General features: G+C 37.8%; 4 protein-coding genes across 16 annotated transcripts; 1 reads left to right on the top strand and 3 right to left on the bottom strand.

Moving 5' to 3' along the window:
• Positions 1-2: 2 nt before the first annotated feature.
• Positions 3-9,720, bottom strand: carhsp1 (calcium regulated heat stable protein 1). Of its 8 annotated transcripts, XM_079456522.1 has the most exons (5): positions 7,836-7,912; positions 7,711-7,750; positions 1,287-1,521; positions 1,083-1,205; positions 30-649 (listed from the first exon to the last, which is right to left on the bottom strand). In XM_079456522.1, exons 3-5 carry the CDS (start codon positions 1,475-1,477, stop codon positions 487-489), a joined length of 477 nt encoding a protein of 158 aa, XP_079312648.1. In that variant the 5' UTR covers positions 1,478-1,521; positions 7,711-7,750; positions 7,836-7,912; the 3' UTR covers positions 30-486. The 8 variants fall into 8 exon arrangements, with proteins under 8 accessions (XP_079312643.1, XP_079312648.1, XP_079312650.1 ...); XM_079456517.1 differs by having other exon boundaries at positions 3-649; positions 7,711-7,912; XM_079456524.1 differs by lacking the exons at positions 7,711-7,750; positions 7,836-7,912 and adding an exon at positions 9,602-9,720.
• On the bottom strand, positions 1,423-12,681 carry naa60 (N-alpha-acetyltransferase 60, NatF catalytic subunit). 4 transcript variants are annotated; one of them, XM_079456516.1, is made up of 7 exons: positions 12,551-12,681; positions 11,737-11,852; positions 11,524-11,653; positions 10,464-10,560; positions 10,103-10,337; positions 9,602-9,774; positions 1,423-1,521 (listed from the first exon to the last, which is right to left on the bottom strand). In XM_079456516.1, exons 2-6 carry the CDS (start codon positions 11,844-11,846, stop codon positions 9,618-9,620), a joined length of 729 nt encoding a protein of 242 aa, XP_079312642.1. In that variant the 5' UTR covers positions 11,847-11,852; positions 12,551-12,681; the 3' UTR covers positions 1,423-1,521; positions 9,602-9,617. The 4 variants fall into 4 exon arrangements, with proteins under 4 accessions (XP_079312642.1, XP_079312639.1, XP_079312640.1 ...); XM_079456513.1 differs by lacking the exon at positions 1,423-1,521 and adding an exon at positions 7,968-9,454; XM_079456514.1 differs by lacking the exon at positions 1,423-1,521 and adding an exon at positions 7,968-9,454 and having other exon boundaries at positions 12,547-12,679.
• Positions 12,682-13,660: 979 nt separating this feature from the next.
• On the top strand, positions 13,661-15,737 carry dnase1 (deoxyribonuclease I). Of its 2 annotated transcripts, XM_079456109.1 has the most exons (9): positions 13,661-13,744; positions 13,911-14,049; positions 14,130-14,218; positions 14,520-14,606; positions 14,690-14,802; positions 14,928-15,040; positions 15,132-15,286; positions 15,412-15,505; positions 15,590-15,737. In XM_079456109.1, the coding sequence occupies exons 2-9, from the start codon at positions 13,912-13,914 to the stop codon at positions 15,635-15,637; spliced, it is 837 nt and encodes a 278-aa protein (XP_079312235.1). In that variant the 5' UTR covers positions 13,661-13,744; position 13,911; the 3' UTR covers positions 15,638-15,737. The 2 variants fall into 2 exon arrangements, with proteins under 2 accessions (XP_079312235.1, XP_079312234.1); XM_079456108.1 differs by having other exon boundaries at positions 15,412-15,665.
• A 41-nt stretch (positions 15,738-15,778) lies between these two features.
• On the bottom strand, positions 15,779-17,972 carry eci1 (enoyl-CoA delta isomerase 1). Of its 2 annotated transcripts, none has more exons than XM_079456105.1 (7): positions 17,826-17,972; positions 17,331-17,453; positions 17,059-17,186; positions 16,831-16,977; positions 16,634-16,755; positions 16,375-16,553; positions 15,779-16,260 (listed from the first exon to the last, which is right to left on the bottom strand). In XM_079456105.1, exons 1-7 carry the CDS (start codon positions 17,866-17,868, stop codon positions 16,094-16,096), a joined length of 909 nt encoding a protein of 302 aa, XP_079312231.1. In that variant the 5' UTR covers positions 17,869-17,972; the 3' UTR covers positions 15,779-16,093. The 2 variants fall into 2 exon arrangements, with proteins under 2 accessions (XP_079312231.1, XP_079312232.1); XM_079456106.1 differs by having other exon boundaries at positions 17,575-17,827.
• Positions 17,973-18,782: the final 810 nt, after the last annotated feature.

The following is an 18,782-nucleotide window of genomic DNA, read 5'->3' as shown; positions in this document are numbered from 1 at the left end:
TTCGGTGCTCTTGGCTTTTGTAGCAAAATGACAACACAAATCCATGAGAAATGGTCAAATGATATATTTTCACAATATGCAGACATAGTAAACAACTCTTTATTTTCCAGCGATTTAAAAAATATATCAAAGCCTTTTTATGTATGCTGTTTGTCTGCGTGAGTGTGCAGTGTTTCGAATATCCTAATATTCCAAAGACAACTATCATTCAAAGAATGAAATCACAGATGGTTAGTGTAAGCATAGCTGACTGCTGTTTATGCCGCAATAAAAAAAAAGATAATTGTTACAAACAAATCCCCCTCACTAAGTCCCCCGCCAAACACAAATCTTTGATATTTTTAGTCAGCGATATCATCTTAAACCGCACTTAAAGGAATTCATTACTGTTCCCCCACACCTCAAAAAAAGGAACATCCATTTCAACATCTCTATCGCACTTAGTATGACAGTACAGATTTAGAGAACTATCCTTATCATGGCTCCTCATGATTGGACCACAGTTCCCGACCAAGTCTCGTGCTTCGTGCCTGGTGCTAGATGAGTGATGGTCACCTCCACAGCCTGGATCTTCTCATGTTTAGGTGGAATAGAGCAGATCTTATAGGTCACTTCATCTCCTTCCACAGGTACATATTCACCCTCGATGCTGTGGGAAGAAAATGATAGGAGAAGATAATAGTTAGAAAAATGACAATGGCAGTCAAAAGTACCCCTGAACTGTTTGCTTTCCTACATTCTTCAAAATAGTTTATTTGGTGTTTAACAGAACAAAGAAGTTCATAAAGGAATGTTTCCTACGGTGGGAGTCCATGGTGGCCAAGAACTAGCTATAAGCATTTTTTCCAAATATCTTTCTCTATGTTCATCAGAATAAAGAAATGAATGTTCAACAGAACACAACAAATGATAAAGTATGGGAGTCAATGTGGGGCAAGATCAGTAAGCATTCTTCCAAATATCTTTCTCCGTGTTCATCAGAACAAAGACATTTATACAGATTTACAACTTGAAGGTGAGTAAATGATGACAGGATTTTCATTTTTGGGTGAAGTATCCCTTTAAGGTATAGGATAACTCACTCGGATATGTGCACAAAGATGTTATTCCCTCCGTCTGATGGTATAATAAAGCCGTGTCCTTTGGAACGTGAAAAGCACTTGCAGACCCCAGTGTAAACCGGCCCCTCGGCTGCACGCTCTGCACTGAAGTGACAAAAACGAAAAATACAGGATAACATACAGGATGGAGATTATATAACGCATGACGAAAGATGGTGTACTCACGCCGAGCAGGTACGATTGCGGCGGGTGGGCAAGGGGCTGGGGATCAGGAAGCCCCTCATGGGGGAGGACGAGCGGTCTCTGTGGCGGCTGGCGGGCAGACGCAGATTACTGGGGGACATTGGGGAGACCGGTGACAGAGGTGGAGTGCTGGACTGGGATGCCTTCACAGTAGACGACGTCTCTGACGACATGCTGATGCTGTTGTGTTATCCTCTACCACGACACTCAGAGGTCACTGGGAGAGAAGAGATGAAGAGTTTTTAACAGACTGAAATTGGTACTTTGCGGATAACTGAAACGGTCACATAACCCCAAAAGGTTTCATGTAACTCAATATCATTAGTGTATAAAGCAGAAAAACAGTCTGGGGGAACCACTATGAAAGCTAACATTTGACATGAGATGGAACAAAAATGAGTTTGTGTAGGCCTACTACTGAAACACAAGACCTCACATTTGTCGGCACAAAAATGCATATTCAATGTAAATGACTTGGCATGTATTATTGAAACATAAAACACTGTTAACATTCAGTTTAAATGGTTATGTCCTTTTACTTTCAGCGCACCTGAAGTGCTTCCACTCCGTTCATCACAATAATCTAATTGTTCGCTGTTGGTCCAACAGACCATGCTTAGCCATTGTTAGCCCTCATCCAGGAAGATATTATAAAATTGTCAAAGGCTGAAATCCTTTTGCCGTTGACCCCCTTCCATGGACTAATGTGCCCGACCTCCATGTTAAGCACTGGAGCGATGAGTGTTAACATGGATGGGTCCACGAAGGGTCAAGCATCCAGAGTAATGACGGCAACTAATGGCACAGACCGCACACCCCTCCACACTGTCATCTCTCTTCTATGGGCCATTACAGCCCACACGAATCAGTGAAGAACGACTAAACTGAGACAACTGCTTCTTATGACTAATAGCACATGGCATAATAGTTTGATTAGTTTTAAAGCACAGAAGAACGGTCGAAGTGGCTTTCTGGACACTCCTGGGCGGCTCTACCACGGCAACCTTATGGTTATGGCTCTTTTGAGAAATGCGAGAGGAGAATGGACCCTCTTGTACATTTAGATGGATTACATCACTGCAATTATAGCTTTCTGCTGTCAGGCTCAGCACAACCCATAAACAGAAATGAGGCCAGAGAGTCTTTGCAAGCACAGCAGCGATTGTGTGCTGAGGTACTGAAGCATGGGTGAACATTTTATGTGCTGGCTCTTATTTGTTCAACAGACATCAGGGTAACAGGCACAGCCTGGTACAGAGAAATATCATCACGCTGTAGCTTCCCGGTACATATGCCAAATTCTATAGCTAAGACGTACATAAATATTATGCCAACTAGGGGTTTCAGAACATGCTGGTGTTGACAATAACCATCATGTCAGTGCTACACATATGCCATCACACCTGTTAAAAAATTATGCCTCGACTCTTTTCACACTCATATTTGAAAAACAGAAATAAAAATAAACTTAAGATAAACTGATAGCACTAATTATTAAAAAAACATTTAACTGTTGTGATAATATCATTATCAGGAAATCTTTTGGCCACAATAATCACCTGAAAACCAATGCCAACCTTGCACATTTGCATATTGTCGCGGTCTTTCTGAAACCTCAGGTGTCCAAATTCCATTCTGGAAATGGAAAACACTATACTTTTTAAATAGCTAAACAAAATTGTCAAAGTTGGCAAGTACTTTTTACTGATTAAATTAATAGCAAACTCCAGAGACAAACATCACAAAATATACTGCAGTGATATGTATGAACACAGGAACTAACATCTAGGAAGTATTTCATTCTCTCCGTAAATAAATCTGCTTAAAAACATCTAACAGTTTCAAGATACACTAAATATTAACTATTACATACATCTGAAAAAACCTGTTTAGTTGATTAAACACCTTTATAGACCTACACTACATCACTACATATTACCCCCATTGGTCCTTTATTGGTCATACTTTAGAAGTCACTGTTGCCATGGAAACAAGGTAAAGCATACTACTGAGTGCTCATTGTCAACTCACATACAACTATATAAAATATACAATAAGCCAATAGTAGTTCTCGTAAAGCAACAAATAGTTTATTCTCTCAAAAAGTACTACACAGTTATTTATTTTTGTTTATTTCTAAAATCAACATTTCTTAAAATAATGTGAATTGGTGTGGTCTATGGTTTAGAATAAGTTATTGAACTTTACTAATTGCCAATGGAGGAAAATAAAGAGATACATCAAGAAAAAATTTTGTATTAGTCCATCTTCAACAAGTCTAAATAACAAGAAGCACATTTTATGTCACTATCGTTTCATTAGACAAAAGTCAGATGAAGACATGACCCCAGAATGAGCGCCTACACCTTTACACCAAGGCCAACTATGGAATTTGCCGGAATTTTCCATCAACTCCATCTCTAAGCGTACTAGGCAAATAACAGTCTGGCTTAAGTCAATCACAATAGAAGCACTAAGCCATGCTGTGAACAGAGATCAAAATTAAACTAGAGTATGCCATGTCATCTATGCATGTATGAATAGAACAAAATGAATATACAAAATGTGTTTTCAAGCTTAAAAACTGAAAAACTGCATGTGGGCCAGGAATATTTATATTTGCATGTACATCGGCTAACAGGAAACTTGTATTATAACGGCGATAAAAAGTTAATGGATCCTTACAACAGCTTTATCTGTCATCATTTTACACCTTCTGCGTGTTTGACAACATCTAGTCCAATATTATTAATATTAAATAAACAATATTCCCTACAGAGTAAACAACCTCCACATGCCGATCTAAACCACAGACAGTAACGCACGGTATGTTTCTGATAGTTTACAAACCTGCAACTGATCTAGCGTAATAGCTTTGAAATCAAAGTCATCTTTGTGCTTGAGCTCGATGGACTACTCACCAGCCAAAGCCCACACACCAACGCTGCCTGTTCTTTTTGAACGAGGAAGCACGACCTTGCTCACTCCAACCAACCCCACTCGTTCACACCCCCTGGAGCTTGCGCTGGTGGGCGTGGCTTCCCAGAGGGCCGGGAGAGGAAGGTCGCTGCAGGAACGCGAAGGTGGTGATTATAAATATGATGGAGAGGTAAAGGCAACCTCGATGGGTAGCTGCCAGGCGATGGAACAGCTGTGCGTACAGGGCTGAAGAAAACAGCAGCTGTCTAGAGGTGAGAAATGGGGCCTTTTATAACTTCCTCTTTTATTTTTCCTCAAAAGCACCTGTGGAGGTCCAGTTTCTAAAGAACGCAGGAAGTGGTGATGCACATTTACAAAACAACAACATCTTAACGGAATTTATAAAGAGCATTTCACACCAGCACGGTACACCATCACCCCCACCTAAGATGCCTTACACAATAACATGCCTACTCCTGCCCATATATTCCCAGAAGCTTAAGGAGGAACAATACAAAAACGCACACCCCGGAGCAAACGCTCAAGGAAGTATCAGAGCCCAAGTTTGAAAAAACATCTACAAGGTTCAAACGCCTACATTCTTCTCAATTGTTCTTCACTCAATATTGAAAGAAGCTGGGTCCAAGGACAGCCATGACTCAGACCTCTGGTGATGCGTTTTACAAGAGTGAAGAGAGCATGAATGCAGGTAATGTTTTAAAGCTGGGTGACCTATAGGATATTCATGCATCTTCATCTGAGAGGAAAGCAGCAGTAATATTGTCAAGAAACTAGATTTTTTTCACGGGGTCTATTTCTGGCTGTAAATCACATTTGGGAGCAATGTGATGACAGCTGAGAAATTAAAAAGGGACAAGTGACAAAAACGTAAAAAAATATGACAGAAGCTGTAACCGCCAAAGACAATCAGTATGGGTTTAAGAACGAACGCTCACAATTTTGCGTTTGATTTTCTCTAATCTTAAATATTTGGTTACATAATTAGGTATATGATAAGAAATGCAGTTATTATGTTCATCTTTGGATAAAAAACGTGTTAAGCAGGGTGTGACAGCAGTAACAGTTAGTGCCAAGACAATCTTTTTCAATTATAATTTAAATATATTCTAATTTTAATATATTCTAATTTTAAAAAGCTTAAATATTAAACCAAGTACAACTTTCAGCTTATAGGCCAAAATATATTTCTCTCACAATGCTCTACAATGTGAACTCCCTGCAAAACATCTTGTGTTTTGCAGAAGAAGGTTCATGAGGGTAAATTCTGACAAAACTGTCCTTTTAAGTAAATCATTTGTTTAATAGTGTTTTACATCTTAAACAAGGGATTCCGTGTAACCAAACATGAGAATCACATTTGCGCACGCACATTAACAGAAACCACAGTCTTCCAGATAACAATGCCACTGCTACATGTAAACCTGAACACAAATCTGTCGATAGGCATTCAGGTCAAACCACAAAAATAAACCAACCACAGGCTGCACTTTGACATATTCTGCTTGAAATTTTCCGTTTTATCAAACAGACTGGATGAGAACATGGGCTAAAAGTTCAGGTTTGAAGAGGTTCCGAAATGTGGAGGTTATGTTTGGAATGTATTGCTGGAATAGTTTCAATAATTCACGTATCAGAATTTCCACATGGCCTTGAGACAAAGAATGTTGGGCGAAAAAGACTGTGACAAAGACCTTATGTAGATATCAAATCAGGAAACGGTTAATGACATCTGGTATAGACGCTTCCTTCTATGAGCACTGATGGACTTCTAACAGCAGAGTTAAAGTGATAGTTCACCCACAGATAGAATTTCTATCATCGTTACTCAACCCATGTCATTTCAAACCTATATGACTTTCTACCGCAGAACACAAAAGAAGATATTTTAAAGAAAGTTGGTCACTGAACAGCGCTAGCATCCATTTATTTCTATTGTATGGACACAATACTAATGCGAGTGAATGGGTGCCAGTTGATACCATTCTTTAAAATATCTTCTTTTGTGCTCTGTGGAAGGAAGTCAAAAAGGTTTGAAATGACATGACGGTGAGTAAGGATAACACAATGTTCGTTTTTGGGTAAAACAATAATTTAAAGATGAATAGCAAATACGACACAACATGTTTTGACATTGTGTTCTTTGAATGTGCCAATAAGTCACTTTGATCTAAAACTAGCCATTTCTTTATCTTTCACCTCAGTGACTTCATAGCGGGTTTGCTTTGCGTTAAACAGAGACTGACCTACAGCTGGCATGTGTAAACAGCTGTTCAGATAGCAATTTCTGAACGTGTGACTTACATTGAAAACTCACTAGGCTGTGCTTATCTAAACCCGGTTGTAAACTCTGTATTGAATTACTTTGTGCTACGCTAAGTTTATTGTGTTCTCAATTACCCCAGAATCAATATTTCTTCATAACAATTTACAAAATGGCAACAAAAATACAGAAACCCTCTTACAGAAGACACAGGATCGTACTCGTGTTTCATGACCTCTAGCTGTCTGCATAAGATCCCAAAGGGATGCGGGTGTCACTCTCTCTCTAATCCAATATTCCAGCCTGAGAACAACAGTATCAGTTATCAAACTGAAAGCAGGGCCACAAAGAAAACATTTCAACATTTGCATAACCCTGTTGAATATCTCTGGACTACATAGAAATGCAGGAAACAACGGTCTTGGATTAAAGACGCAAACTTGCAAAGATGATTTGTTTTCAAATAAACGCTGAACTACCTGACTATATGAAGCAGTCATTTTCAACAACTACACCTCAACAGCAATATTCGTTCATGGCCGACAGGAAACTCTCCCATCCACATATACAAGCGAGCAGCCGTCTCTGTAGTCCTCGCTTTTCAATTTCGAGAGATAAGCAGCTGTGAAGCAACATCTTCATGAAATGAAATCACGGGTTCAGAGTTTGAACCGCATGCAATAGGAAATGAATGTAAACGTGCACTTACAACCAATGCAACGCACAGAAAGTTGCAGTAAGCAAAGCTGAAAGCGCAGCGCGAGAGAGGATCTGCTTCGTGACTTAAGCACGTGTCAGCAAAATGTCAAATTCATCAGGATCACAACCATCTCACCTCTCCTGTGTATTTCCTAGATATGTGGCAAATGTTTACTGATAAATGTTCACAAAGATCAACTTTGACCCCTACCGGTTACTTCAAATCCTTTAATTGTCAACATGCTAAGACTTTTAAGTTTTTTGAACATCTCAAGTAAAATGCAGGGGATGAGAATACCAACTATGATCGAGCAAAGACGCAAAAGATTAAAGTGACCACTCTGAAAGAGCAAACCATTTGCAATGATTTATTTGTGTTTCACTATTTACACCAAAACACGCTTTAGGGCGAACTCAATGCGCTTTTTCGGTCAGAAAAAAATCTACTTTGGTTTAAAAAGTCTCTTTTTCTGTATATCTTCCGAGAAGACTAAAAACATCACTCACCGCTGGCAAACGTGCAGGGGGGAAACGCAGATGTGAAGATCTATTGTTTAGAAACAACAGCCATTCAAAAACAGCCTCAGTAGCAAACTTGTTGTTAGGCGTTTGCTGGTTCCCTCTCTAGTTACCTCACACAGTGTGAATTCCGAAGAGGCGTGGCTAAACCGATGCCATCCAAATGACATCGTTACGTGACAATTACCGTAAACCTTCAGATAGTACGGGGGGGTTTAAAAGCAAACAGAAAACAAATCAAGGCAATGATTTCACAATCTTTATTTTTCTGTCTTTCCTCAAAATGCGTTTAATTCATGAACGGATGAGCAGTTCGTAAACGAGTAACTGACAACGGTGAGGATGCAACGGGACAATATCTACATTCATTAGAGAAAATCAAATAAATCTACAATAAAACAACATCATGGTCATGCATCCCCCTCAATGGACACTAGAGGGGGCTTTTCCATTCTGAAACATTTCTTTGTGACATTTCAGTTACTTTTAACTTGTCAGGTCGACGCATTTGCCTGCTGCTTTGGGGTTATGTAAGGAAGTATAGCTATGTATTTGAATTACATGGAAAAGAAGGATTTAAAAATGGATCAGACTATTACAGTGCTTAAAACCAACACAATAATAACGTAATAAAATAAGACGTAAAACGTCACAATTCACACAACTAAATATTAGAAAATATCTATTGTAGGAAAGTTACACACAATCTTCATCTTAAAAGCTTGTGACAGTGGTTTCATTCCCACATGAACAGCTATTCACATATTGGTGGAATATTGAATATTTCAAGCTCAACATGAAAAGAAATGTAGTATAAATTAGACAGCACAGTAGAAGAAACAAAGTCAGTTAGATGCAATTAACAGAAATATTAATCAGATTAATCAGATTAATCAAAGACGTGATGATAGAATGATCAAACAAAAATGTGACCAGACTAAACAACACAGAAAATTGGTCATCTTATATATTATATTGCAAATTTACATAAAGCGGACTACGTTTCTCAGATTTCTCAGTTTTATTTTGTGTGTAACTTTCTGATTCACAGTAACACACCACATCAATACACTTTGCCCCACTACATTCATCTAGTTCACCTTTAAAATAAAAGTACACACAAAGGAATGGCAGGATGAAATGCTCTCACTAATTTAAGATTCTTAAAAACGGTTTATATGTTTGACATCAACGACACACATTTGGTGAGGTGGAGCGCTTTCTGCAACTGTAGCCTTTTTCCCTTCGTCGCAATCCTACATTCATTGCCTCTGTGCAAACGTTTTTAAAAACAATCACAAACTGCATCACTTTGAGCTGTGGGCTGAAACATACCGTTTGCAGAGGTGCTGCTGCGCAAACAAAACACATGCATGAGTGACTAAAACGAAAAGTATAAATCTTGAGGGAGATACTTCTTACATCATATACCCAATAGTCCTCTAAACAGAAGAGGCACACATAAAAAATCTATTTATATGAAAAGTCTGGGTAAACTATGGCATATTTCTACACAGCAGCGCAAATACAGGCATGAAGTAGAGAGTTTATATTACGAGGGCAATCTAATAATGACAATGTATATATTAATTAAAGTATATATATGTATATATATCAAATGTACACATATAATACACAGCTCTGAACTACCGGAGAATCCACAGTGAGTCTTCACAATCCGTCTAAGCGCATTTAGTGCTTCCAGGTATCTGGTTTGACCATTCTCTTCTACCTGACAAATAAGAAATTATGAGACCACAAAGGTAAATATATTATATAAATATATATTACCGTTAAGGAGTGGAAAGCGATTCTTTTTAAAAAACAACATGTTTTTTTTATGGACATTCATCACAGGTCTTTGTTGAGGTAGATTTACCTTGGACTGGTGACCCTCACATGGTTCTGCTGTACTCAATGCCACTCTTGGAAGAGATGCCCGACCACGGAAGAAAGCTGCGAAGGAGATTCTGTGCTTGCCGATAAATTCTCTGAGGAATGGAGCATGGGCTCAGACTGGCCAGTGCAGAACCTATATGATGAATATAATCGGTGCTGAGAGAGTTAAGGAAACGTGTGTTCGTTTAAATCCATGTAAACAGCAAAACAAGGTTACACTCCTTTCTGACTGCTATGCAAATAGCACATTAGTTACATAACTGCTTAATTTATCTTAGGCGTGATAATAAATGACAGCATGCACACTGCACTTAGAAGATTAGAAACTAAATATATTTTTGTTGTGTGTTTCGCATTAAAGTAAACATTAAGGGAAATACTCAATGTTGTAGTAGCTCTGATCTGCTGTTTAGTTACACTGAATATACAGTCAAAGTTACAGCAGACACGTGAAACACACACGTGACAAAGAAAAGGATATAAGATAGTCCATGGTGGATGTCCGCCATTGATGTAGAGGACGTAAGTGAAGCCATCTTTCAACACTCCTCGTATAGAGTAATAATACGGTAAATAGTGGTGCTGTTTAAAGTCTCTATTCTCATAGAAGTGAATGGCAGTGTTATTGGTGGTGAGCACATGCAGATAGATGGCTTTACAATGGTCCTGTGCCGTGGTGGAGATGTGCTCCTTTAAACTGTCAAGTAACAGAGAGCCTAAAGAAAAAGCAAATGAGACATGAGTGACCTCCCAAAAATGTGAAAGTTTTAAGAGGAAACATCTGTCGTGCCAGAATTCGGCCCTTATCATTTCCTGAACAGCACACAAGCTTCACCTCTCACCTATTCCATGTTTGCGAAACTCCTTCACGACTCCTAAACTCAGGATGTACGCAACTTGAGTGTCAACAGGAAAGCTGGAGGCCAAGATGTCCCCATCCTAGAGTAGAAAAATGCAGGCAATATGTAAAATACAAATCCATTTACCATTAAAACTATGGGCTCGGTATTTTGATGATTACAGATTCAAATTTAACAAACTATAATAAAACAGTAATACTGTAAATTATAGAATAATAAATGAAAACGTATGGGTATGGTTGGCAAATGCAAGAAGTTTAATGAGAGATAAAAAGAATCCTCTCTAATGAAGGTCACAACAATTTTCAGTCTGTAACCTAATTTAATTTAAAATCTGCTATAAAAAGGCTTGGGATATGTCAGAGCATTTCCCTTATGATCATTTACATCAAAGCTCTAGAGGAAATATATTTAAATCTAACATTTACCCAGGTAAACACAATTTTTAACTGTCCAGGTAACCATAAAAAGATAATGTGTTTATATGTATTTCATATATTATTAATAATAATATTATTATTATCTATTATATAATTATCTGTATAATGACTGTTCAATAATTACACCATATAAATATATACATAATATATTAATCCTACTATTCTGTTTAAATTATTTTGTGAAAACAATGAGATAGTTGAGATGAATAGTTTCATATGACATGAGACACATTAAACTCTGTCACCGTTTCTACACCGAACGCGACAGGCGCGATGTGACATGACAACCTGCTTGTTCTTAATGGGTGTCACATAGTGCGGCAATCCAATTTAAAATTATAATGGGTTCTAATGCGTTTCCTAATGTCTTTTGTCATCTCGCATCGTGCCGGTCGCATCCGGTGTAGACACGGTGCGAGGCAAATTGGCTACCAAGTCAACAGTGCTTGATCGCAGAATACCACAATCACAATCAATCTGATTTCAGAAAGCAGTGTTATCCAGATAATATATTTCTAAACTAATCCAAAGAGGCACAACCAGGCTAAACTACTTACTTAGTATTCCCAAAGTTCTCATTAATTTATATACTCTAGACATACCTCTTTGTGCACTTTCGTTCTACATTTTATTTCTGCCACAATCATCCCCATAATTCCACCTCTAAAAGTGGCAGCCAGTGAAAAGAACTTCTTGTTGGATGTGATGTCATGATACCATGAGTCTGGATACCTAAGACAAACCAGAGACAGTGATTTAAAGCGTGTCTACTTGGCCTGTGACAGGAGAATGTACGGATAAGTTCGTTCACTCACTCAATGGGGAACCACTCTCCACAGAGCACTTTTATTCTCTCTATGTCATCGTGGCAGAGAAGGCGGAGCTTTATTTCACTGAGGGCGGTGATGGGCAGCACGTCGGTCATTCACACCTGAAAGGATAAAACCAGAATTATTAAGGCAACACTGATGAACAAGCTGAACAAAACGTGGTTTAATACCATTTAACCATATCTTCTAGAGTTGATCAGCTGTATTTCCATTATGTTAAAAGCTAAGAGGGAATGCGCCGATCACTTCCTTAAAAATCATTTAGCCACTTGTTAGTGAAGTGTCGTCCCAATACAAATGTAATAAGTCTAAACGGCATTTTGTCACGTTTTTATACTTTGTTCAACCAGACATCAAAAAAACATTTGATGTTAACAATACATCTAACAAGATGTTTACATAATATATCAGCTTATAAATTCACTATATTGTACACACTGTGTGTATTACTATGTATGTATTATTAACGTCCGTGTAATCTAAGTAACTTCTGAAAACAGCTAATATCGCAAAACACTTTAAAGTTATTTTATACACCCACAAAGTCAATCAACCTCCCTTCTATCATATAGTAAGCTGTTAGAAGCTAGCAGCTAGTTAGCACTCCTGGCTTTCAAAATAAACAAAGATTCTCTCAGCGAACTTTAATAGTATATATACGACAAACGGCTATAAAGGCACAATCTGTAAATACGTTGTATTCGTATAATCATGTAAAACTGTCACTTGCATCCTCTTGTTGTTTCCAAGCGCACATACAGTCAACATTAGCTGAGGGGTGAAATAACTGCTAACCTGCCTTGTATTCGGTGCTGGGATAGACAGAAAGATATGCAATCGCTTCTTTTATTGCCGTGGAGAAGGTTCACTGCTGCGATAGCATGGCGATAGTGTGTAAATCTGTGTCTGGGATGAGGATGACACATTCAGTCAGAGGCTTAAATTGCGTTCTATAATGCATTAGCATAGCCGCTAGCACTTCGACAAACTCGGAGCAGCCTCTTCCGGTCCATTCCGGGATCAGCCGAACGTCGCCGAAGAGTCCTTTTTTTTATTTTTTTTTTTTTATTTTTTTTTTTATTTTTTTATTTTTTTTTACGTCGCCGAAGAGTCCTTGACGTTCATTGCAAAGCAAAGATGACGTGTTGTATATATTGTCAATATATACACGTATTTGTAATAATGTACGTGCAACATTTAAATGCTACGAGTCGTATGTCTTTATAATGTTTTCAATAACTATTACCAATATTCGATTTTGTTCTTTTTAATATTTAGATTGATACATGAAGGTTTTGTGCTGTAGTAATGGTGCCCACATTCAAGACTGCACGGTCTATATCACGGTAAAACAAATTCAATTGAGATAAATAGTAAATATACAAGATGCAGAAAATAATCCAAGAAGCTCTGTTACATTAGCGCCCCCTGTTGCATCGAGGCTTGGTTGCACAGCATGTATCATGTATCTTCTGGACAACATTGTTGTCTTCTCTGTCCCCAAAGTGTCCCATTTGCCAACACTTTCCTGTTGTTAACTTGTTGGGATGCATACTTAAATCGTTGCAGTGCTCAGCACACAGAACAAGACTTCTTCTGATTATACAGAAGACTCATGTTATAAATAGGCTATTTTTCAACACGTTCTTGTTCAGGTAGTCTTGAAATCATATGGAAATGTTTACATATTAAGCTACGATGGCGATTAAAAAAAATGAGCACAAAATAAATACTTCTGAATGGCCAAACACCTGGTTAAAGTTACATTAAACTTTGTCTTATCGTCCAAAGTCATCTGTCTATTTCCCAGGAAGGGAAAGCTGGAAAGAGGTTGACTTCTGTACTTGTAACTAAAAACTTTCCAGAAACATTGATACCACTTATTGCCCTCAAAGAGGCGTCTGTTGAACAAGAGTATATAAAGTTACTTGTTAGTGGGAAAATATTTTCCCCTTGTTCTAACAGTGCAAGCTTATAAAGATCTCAGCGCCAGGTACAGCTACCTTTAATTGTATATATTTTCTAATGCTCTATATTTCAGACATATTTACTAGAAGAATAACAATTATACCTATTTAAACAATATTCTTTATTAACACCGATTTAGCTTATAAAAGGTGTGTGATGTTATGACGATGTTTTAATGTTTCTCTGTGTAGAATGAGGATTATTGGTATTATTGGTCTAATCGTGATATCTGTTCATACTGGAAGCTCTTTACTGATCGGAGCATTTAACATCAAATCATTTGGGGACACAAAAGCATCAAATGCGACTTTGCTTGACCTCATTACCAAAGTGAGTAAGACCCATGGCTACATATAGCGCTACTTATAGTACACAACAACTTCTGCAAACATTGAGATTTTGTTTGCTAGGTAGTGCATCGTTATGACATTATACTTATTCAAGAGGTGAGGGACAATGATCTTACTGCAACTAATAAACTGATGCAACATGTGAATGGGTAAGTTGAACAAGAAAGTTTGATTGTCCAAATGTATTTATTTGAAATGAAACTATTTTGTAATACTTTACATTAAGGTTGTATTTCATCATTCATCACCTTAAGCATTCATCTTAGTTCATGTTAATTTCAGCATTTAATAATAGATTTTTAAAATCAGAAGTTATATATGTTAGCATTAACTAACATTAAGACGCAGTTTAAACAAATGCTAGAAAAACTATATTGCTCATTATTAGTTTGGTAACTAATGCTTTTTAAAAAAAAAGATTAGAAAAGAAATTATGTTTTTTATTTTCAGAGGTTCCTCGCCATATGAGTATAGGCATGTTGTCAGTGAGCCTTTGGGTAGAAACACATATAAAGAGAGATATCTCTTTATTTACAGGTAACAGCTTTTAATACTGTGTCATGGTATAGGTTAAGTTATATTGTGACAAAAATATAATTGTTACACTTTATTCTCATCAGGCATCCATCTGTGTCTGTGATAAAAAGCTTCCAATATGAGGATGGATGTGAGTCCTGTGGAACTGATACATTTAACAGAGAACCATTTGTTGTGATGTTCTCCTCTAATACAGGTGAGGGTCAAAAAACATTGTGAGAGTTATAGCATTAACAAAGTTAGTTCTTATAATTGTGAAAAAAGCTTTTAATCCAAAGCATTTTGCAATATCAATTCTGTCACAGTTCTTTTTTTCTATAGCCCTCTGGAATTTTGCTCTCATTCCTCAGCACACATCCCCAGAGGTCGCTGAGCAGGAAATTGATGCTCTACATGATGTGGTCCTTGAAACCAAACAACGTTGGAACACAAACGTACACGATAATGAATCTAGAAAATCTCTAACAATCCAAGGAATATCTACTGTTGTATAATTTAGGGCATCTGTGTTCAATTTCATTTCAGAACATCATGCTTTTGGGAGACTTTAATGCTGGCTGTAGCTATGTTTCGAATGCCGACTGGTCCAAAATACGACTCCGCACAGAGCAAGTCTACAATTGGCTTATCCCCGACAGCGCAGACACAACCGTCGGGCACACAAACTGCCCTTATGATAGGTGAGGGACCCCTCACAAGACCAATACTGCCATTTGAGCACATCATACGTGTGTTTTTTTAACAGAATAACCATTCTGTGTAGATTTTGTAATGACTTTTGTTTCTAATGATTCTTGATGAAAAGGATTGTGGTCACCTCTGACATGATAAGTGGAGTGTCTCCTGGATCTGCACAGGTATATGATTTCATGCAAGCCCAGGGATTAAGCCAGAGTTGGGTAAGAACTGTTTTTGGTTTCATGAGAATCATTGCTCTGAATGTTAAAAATGGAGTGTGTTCATTTGTATCATCTCTCTCTTAGGCTCTTGCGGTGAGTGATCACTTCCCGGTTGAGGTTAAGCTTAAGTGATCAAGAATGTCTCTTTGCAGCAGATATGGCACACAATGCTTGATGTTAAGATCAAATGTGACTGTTCGACCCTTGCTGAGAATAAAAACTATTTACTTGCACTGACCTATCATGATGTAGCTATAACAGTAATTATGCATGCAGGTTTTATGACCATTTATTAAATTTGAAAGTCTAAACAAGGCTAGAAGTTAGTATAAAGTAAACATTGTGAAAAAAAATACACTACTTTATGTAAAAATATTTTAGTTTTGAAAAAAATCACGAAGATGCTATACTGTACGGCACTGGCCACAAGCTTTCCTATTAGAGTTCCAAATGATTTATTTGCATACAAACGCCAAAGTTGTCCAGATATCTGCCATTAACAAAGAAAATGGACCGTGTGATGTACAATGACAATGGCTTGTTACAGGCAACTTCAACAACAAGCACACTTGTAACTCATTCAGCTCCTCATGACTTTCTCCTCTTTAACATCTCCAAATACATCCCAATAGATTTCTGGATGGAGTCTTTGGTTATAAAATTGACAAACTGATTGATGTCGGCTTCCTTGTTTGCAAGAAGTTTGTCTATTGTGGGTTTTCTCATCATGGACTTGCTTATCTGGCGAGCGTGATCTACAGACAAAACACAAAAGAAGTGTAGCATGTTTCTGTCATGTGAAAAAAATAAAGGCGTTTCGTTTGACATTACTGAAATGTCGTATTTTGAGGTACACTAGTTCTGTTTACCTGGAATTGCCAACCATTTCTTCATGGTCTCAGTGGCTGTGCTGAGAACCTGGTCCTCAGGAGCAAGCTGATCCACCAGACCAATCTTTAAGGCTTCAGGAGCACTGTACAGCAAACCAAGCTGAAGACCCTTCTCTGTCTCTCTGTGGCCCACTGTGTTTGCCATGGTGTCTTTAAACCTGTCCCGTAAAATCTTTCAATACCAACTTTCAATGCAACACAGCAGATCCAAGTACAGGAATGAAAAAGAAGACATTACCAAAAAGGTGCTACTATCCCGAGCTGAGTTTCATTGAGGCCGATACTATATCTAGGATTATCAGCCATGATCCTGTAGTCACAACACATAGCCAACAGACAGCCACCGGCAGGACTGGATCCCTAAAACAGAACAATTACCTTCATTGATCGCCTAAGTGGTTGTTATATATAAATCGAGACAGCAATGACACTCACATTAATGGCAGCGATGGTGACCTTGTTGGATCCATAAAGCTTCAACCACATTTCCTGTACAGCCTTCCAGAATTCGGCACAGTGTTCAGGGCTCTTTTGAAACATTTCCAAAATATCTAGGCCAGCAGAGAAAACCTTCGGCTGGGCCTACAACACGAAAGAACCGTCAGTAAAATGCCCTTCACCTGATTGATTTAAGATTGTTGGATCATGGTTCTGATATCTTACAGAAGTTATGATCACTCCTTTGCAGCTTCTGTCCAGCTCAAGTTTTTCTAAACCGATGGCAAACTCGGTCAAAAAGTCAAGACTGAGGCTGTTGACTGGAGGGCTCTGAAACTGCATTACAGCAACACCTAGGAAAAGATTAAAACACCATTTTAGTATAACCGTGTGTTTGTTACTTCGTCATGGGTTTAATACACAAATATCGTTTTACCTGAAATGCAATTTCTAAAACAGTTGCAATGCAGTAAGCTTATTATTGTGCACACACATACCATTATTGCTGTCCAGATCCACTTTAATTTTTGGAGAGGATGAATATCTGTTCTTAGATACAAAGTATGGCAAAGCGAAGGCCCTTCCATGACTGCAGTTTCCAGACAGCAGAGAGAAAAAACCTGTAAGATAAAAAAATTGTTTTAATCGTTAAGCTGGAGAGTACACTTCTGGATTTTCACTTTTTACACTTGTACATTTTTCTCCGTAAATAAACTCTGCCCTGAAGGACGTTGTATTAACCTTCTACTTCCGTAAGCCAAGATAAATGACCGAGACTGCTAATGTTTTTGTTTGATTTTTGCAATATACAGTAGTCTATTGGAAACTTCAATAACACCGGAGGACATTTAAAGCACAGCGCAGCTTTAACTTCACTTTGTGAGCTGACCTTTGACCTAATTCCAGTATATTTCTATCGCACACTTTAATCAAAAGAACACACTGAAAAGTATACAAACAGCTACATTTCTAATAATGCAAGACACACCTACCAGAGGTCGTGAGGTTGGCAGAGTGTCTTAATACAGATGACATCTCATCAGCTGCAGTGATAATGCTAAACGGCTAACTTCACTTCAACGCTTCCGTGCTAACCGAATCCTGTGTGGCTGCTGAGGACGTCAATCTTTCAAAGAGCCAATAATCATCGAGAACGCCGTGTACTTTATTGCGATTGGACAATTGTGACCCTGGACAACAAAACCAGTCTTATGGGTCAATTTGTCGAAATTGAGATTTTTACATCAACTGAAAGCTGAATAGTTAAGCTTTTTATTAATATAGGGGCTGTTAAGATGGGGCAATATCTGGTGGAGATACAAGAGTGTAAAACTCTGGAAGTAAAGGGTGCAAAAAAAGTCTAAATATTGAGAAAATCGTCTTTGAATTTGTTAATCCGAGGCACTGTAGCAGCCCATCCACTCACAAAAATAAAGTTTATATATGTTTTGGGTTGAAAATTTACAAAATATCTTTAAGGAACATGATATTTACTTAATATACTAATGATTTTTGGCATAAAAGAAAAATCTATAATTTTGCCCCACACAATGCATTTTTGGCTATTACTAAAAATGTTCCCGTGCTACTTAAGACTGGTTTTGTGATTCAGGGTCACAATTTATGTTATTACAGAATAAACGCACATAAACTAAAAACGGAAAAAACGAAACTACAAATCTACAAATAAGGATGATTTGACAGTTCAGAAGCTCTTGAATTTAGTTATAGCTAAGCACATGTTCGGATTAGATTTAACAATGCTGCATACTGCAGCCCCAATTAACATTTTTAATGTAAAGTCATGCAATATGCAGACTACCACTACAATACTGGTGTTTATGACAACATCTAACGTTAATTGTAAAGACAACTGGATTGTACAGTATGAATTTGATATTGTTGATTAAATTTGACTTAATTTGAATAAGATCAAATACAGTCAAATA

Source organism: Barbatula barbatula (assembly GCF_947034865.1).
Source record: "Barbatula barbatula genome assembly, chromosome: 5".
Lineage (NCBI taxonomy): Eukaryota > Metazoa > Chordata > Actinopteri > Cypriniformes > Nemacheilidae > Barbatula > Barbatula barbatula.
Note: the sequence above shows the minus strand (reverse complement) of the source record. Positions and strands in the feature narration are given on the sequence as shown.

Bases quoted from the DNA above. Each gene is read 5' to 3' on its own strand.
- eci1 (XM_079456105.1), bottom strand. From the start codon at position 17,868: ATGTCATCTGTATTAAGACACTCTGCCAACCTCACGACCTCTG. The intron at 17,187-17,330 runs GTATGTGTGTGC...ATCTTTTCCTAG, and splicing joins GGATCTGGACAGCAATAATG to GTGTTGCTGTAATGCAGTTT. The intron at 16,554-16,633 runs GTAATGTCTTCT...TTTACGGGACAG, and splicing joins GGGATAGTAGCACCTTTTTG to GTTTAAAGACACCATGGCAA.
- naa60 (XM_079456516.1), bottom strand. From the start codon at position 11,846: ATGACCGACGTGCTGCCCATCACCGCCCTCAGTGAAATAAAGCTCCGC. The intron at 10,561-11,523 runs GTATGTCTAGAG...TTTCTACTCTAG, and splicing joins GAACGAAAGTGCACAAAGAG to GATGGGGACATCTTGGCCTC. The intron at 10,338-10,463 runs GTGAGAGGTGAA...CTTTTTCTTTAG, and splicing joins GTTTCGCAAACATGGAATAG to GCTCTCTGTTACTTGACAGT.
- dnase1 (XM_079456108.1), top strand. From the start codon at position 13,912: ATGAGGATTATTGGTATTATTGGTCTAATCGTGATATCTGTTCATACT. The intron at 14,050-14,129 runs GTGAGTAAGACC...TTTGTTTGCTAG, and splicing joins TGCTTGACCTCATTACCAAA to GTAGTGCATCGTTATGACAT. The intron at 14,607-14,689 runs GTAACAGCTTTT...TATTCTCATCAG, and splicing joins AGATATCTCTTTATTTACAG to GCATCCATCTGTGTCTGTGA.
- carhsp1 (XM_079456524.1), bottom strand. From the start codon at position 1,477: ATGTCGTCAGAGACGTCGTCTACTGTGAAGGCATCCCAGTCCAGCACT. The intron at 1,206-1,286 runs GTGAGTACACCA...TTGTCACTTCAG, and splicing joins CGCAATCGTACCTGCTCGGC to TGCAGAGCGTGCAGCCGAGG. The intron at 650-1,082 runs GTGAGTTATCCT...TTCTTCCCACAG, and splicing joins ATCTTTGTGCACATATCCGA to CATCGAGGGTGAATATGTAC.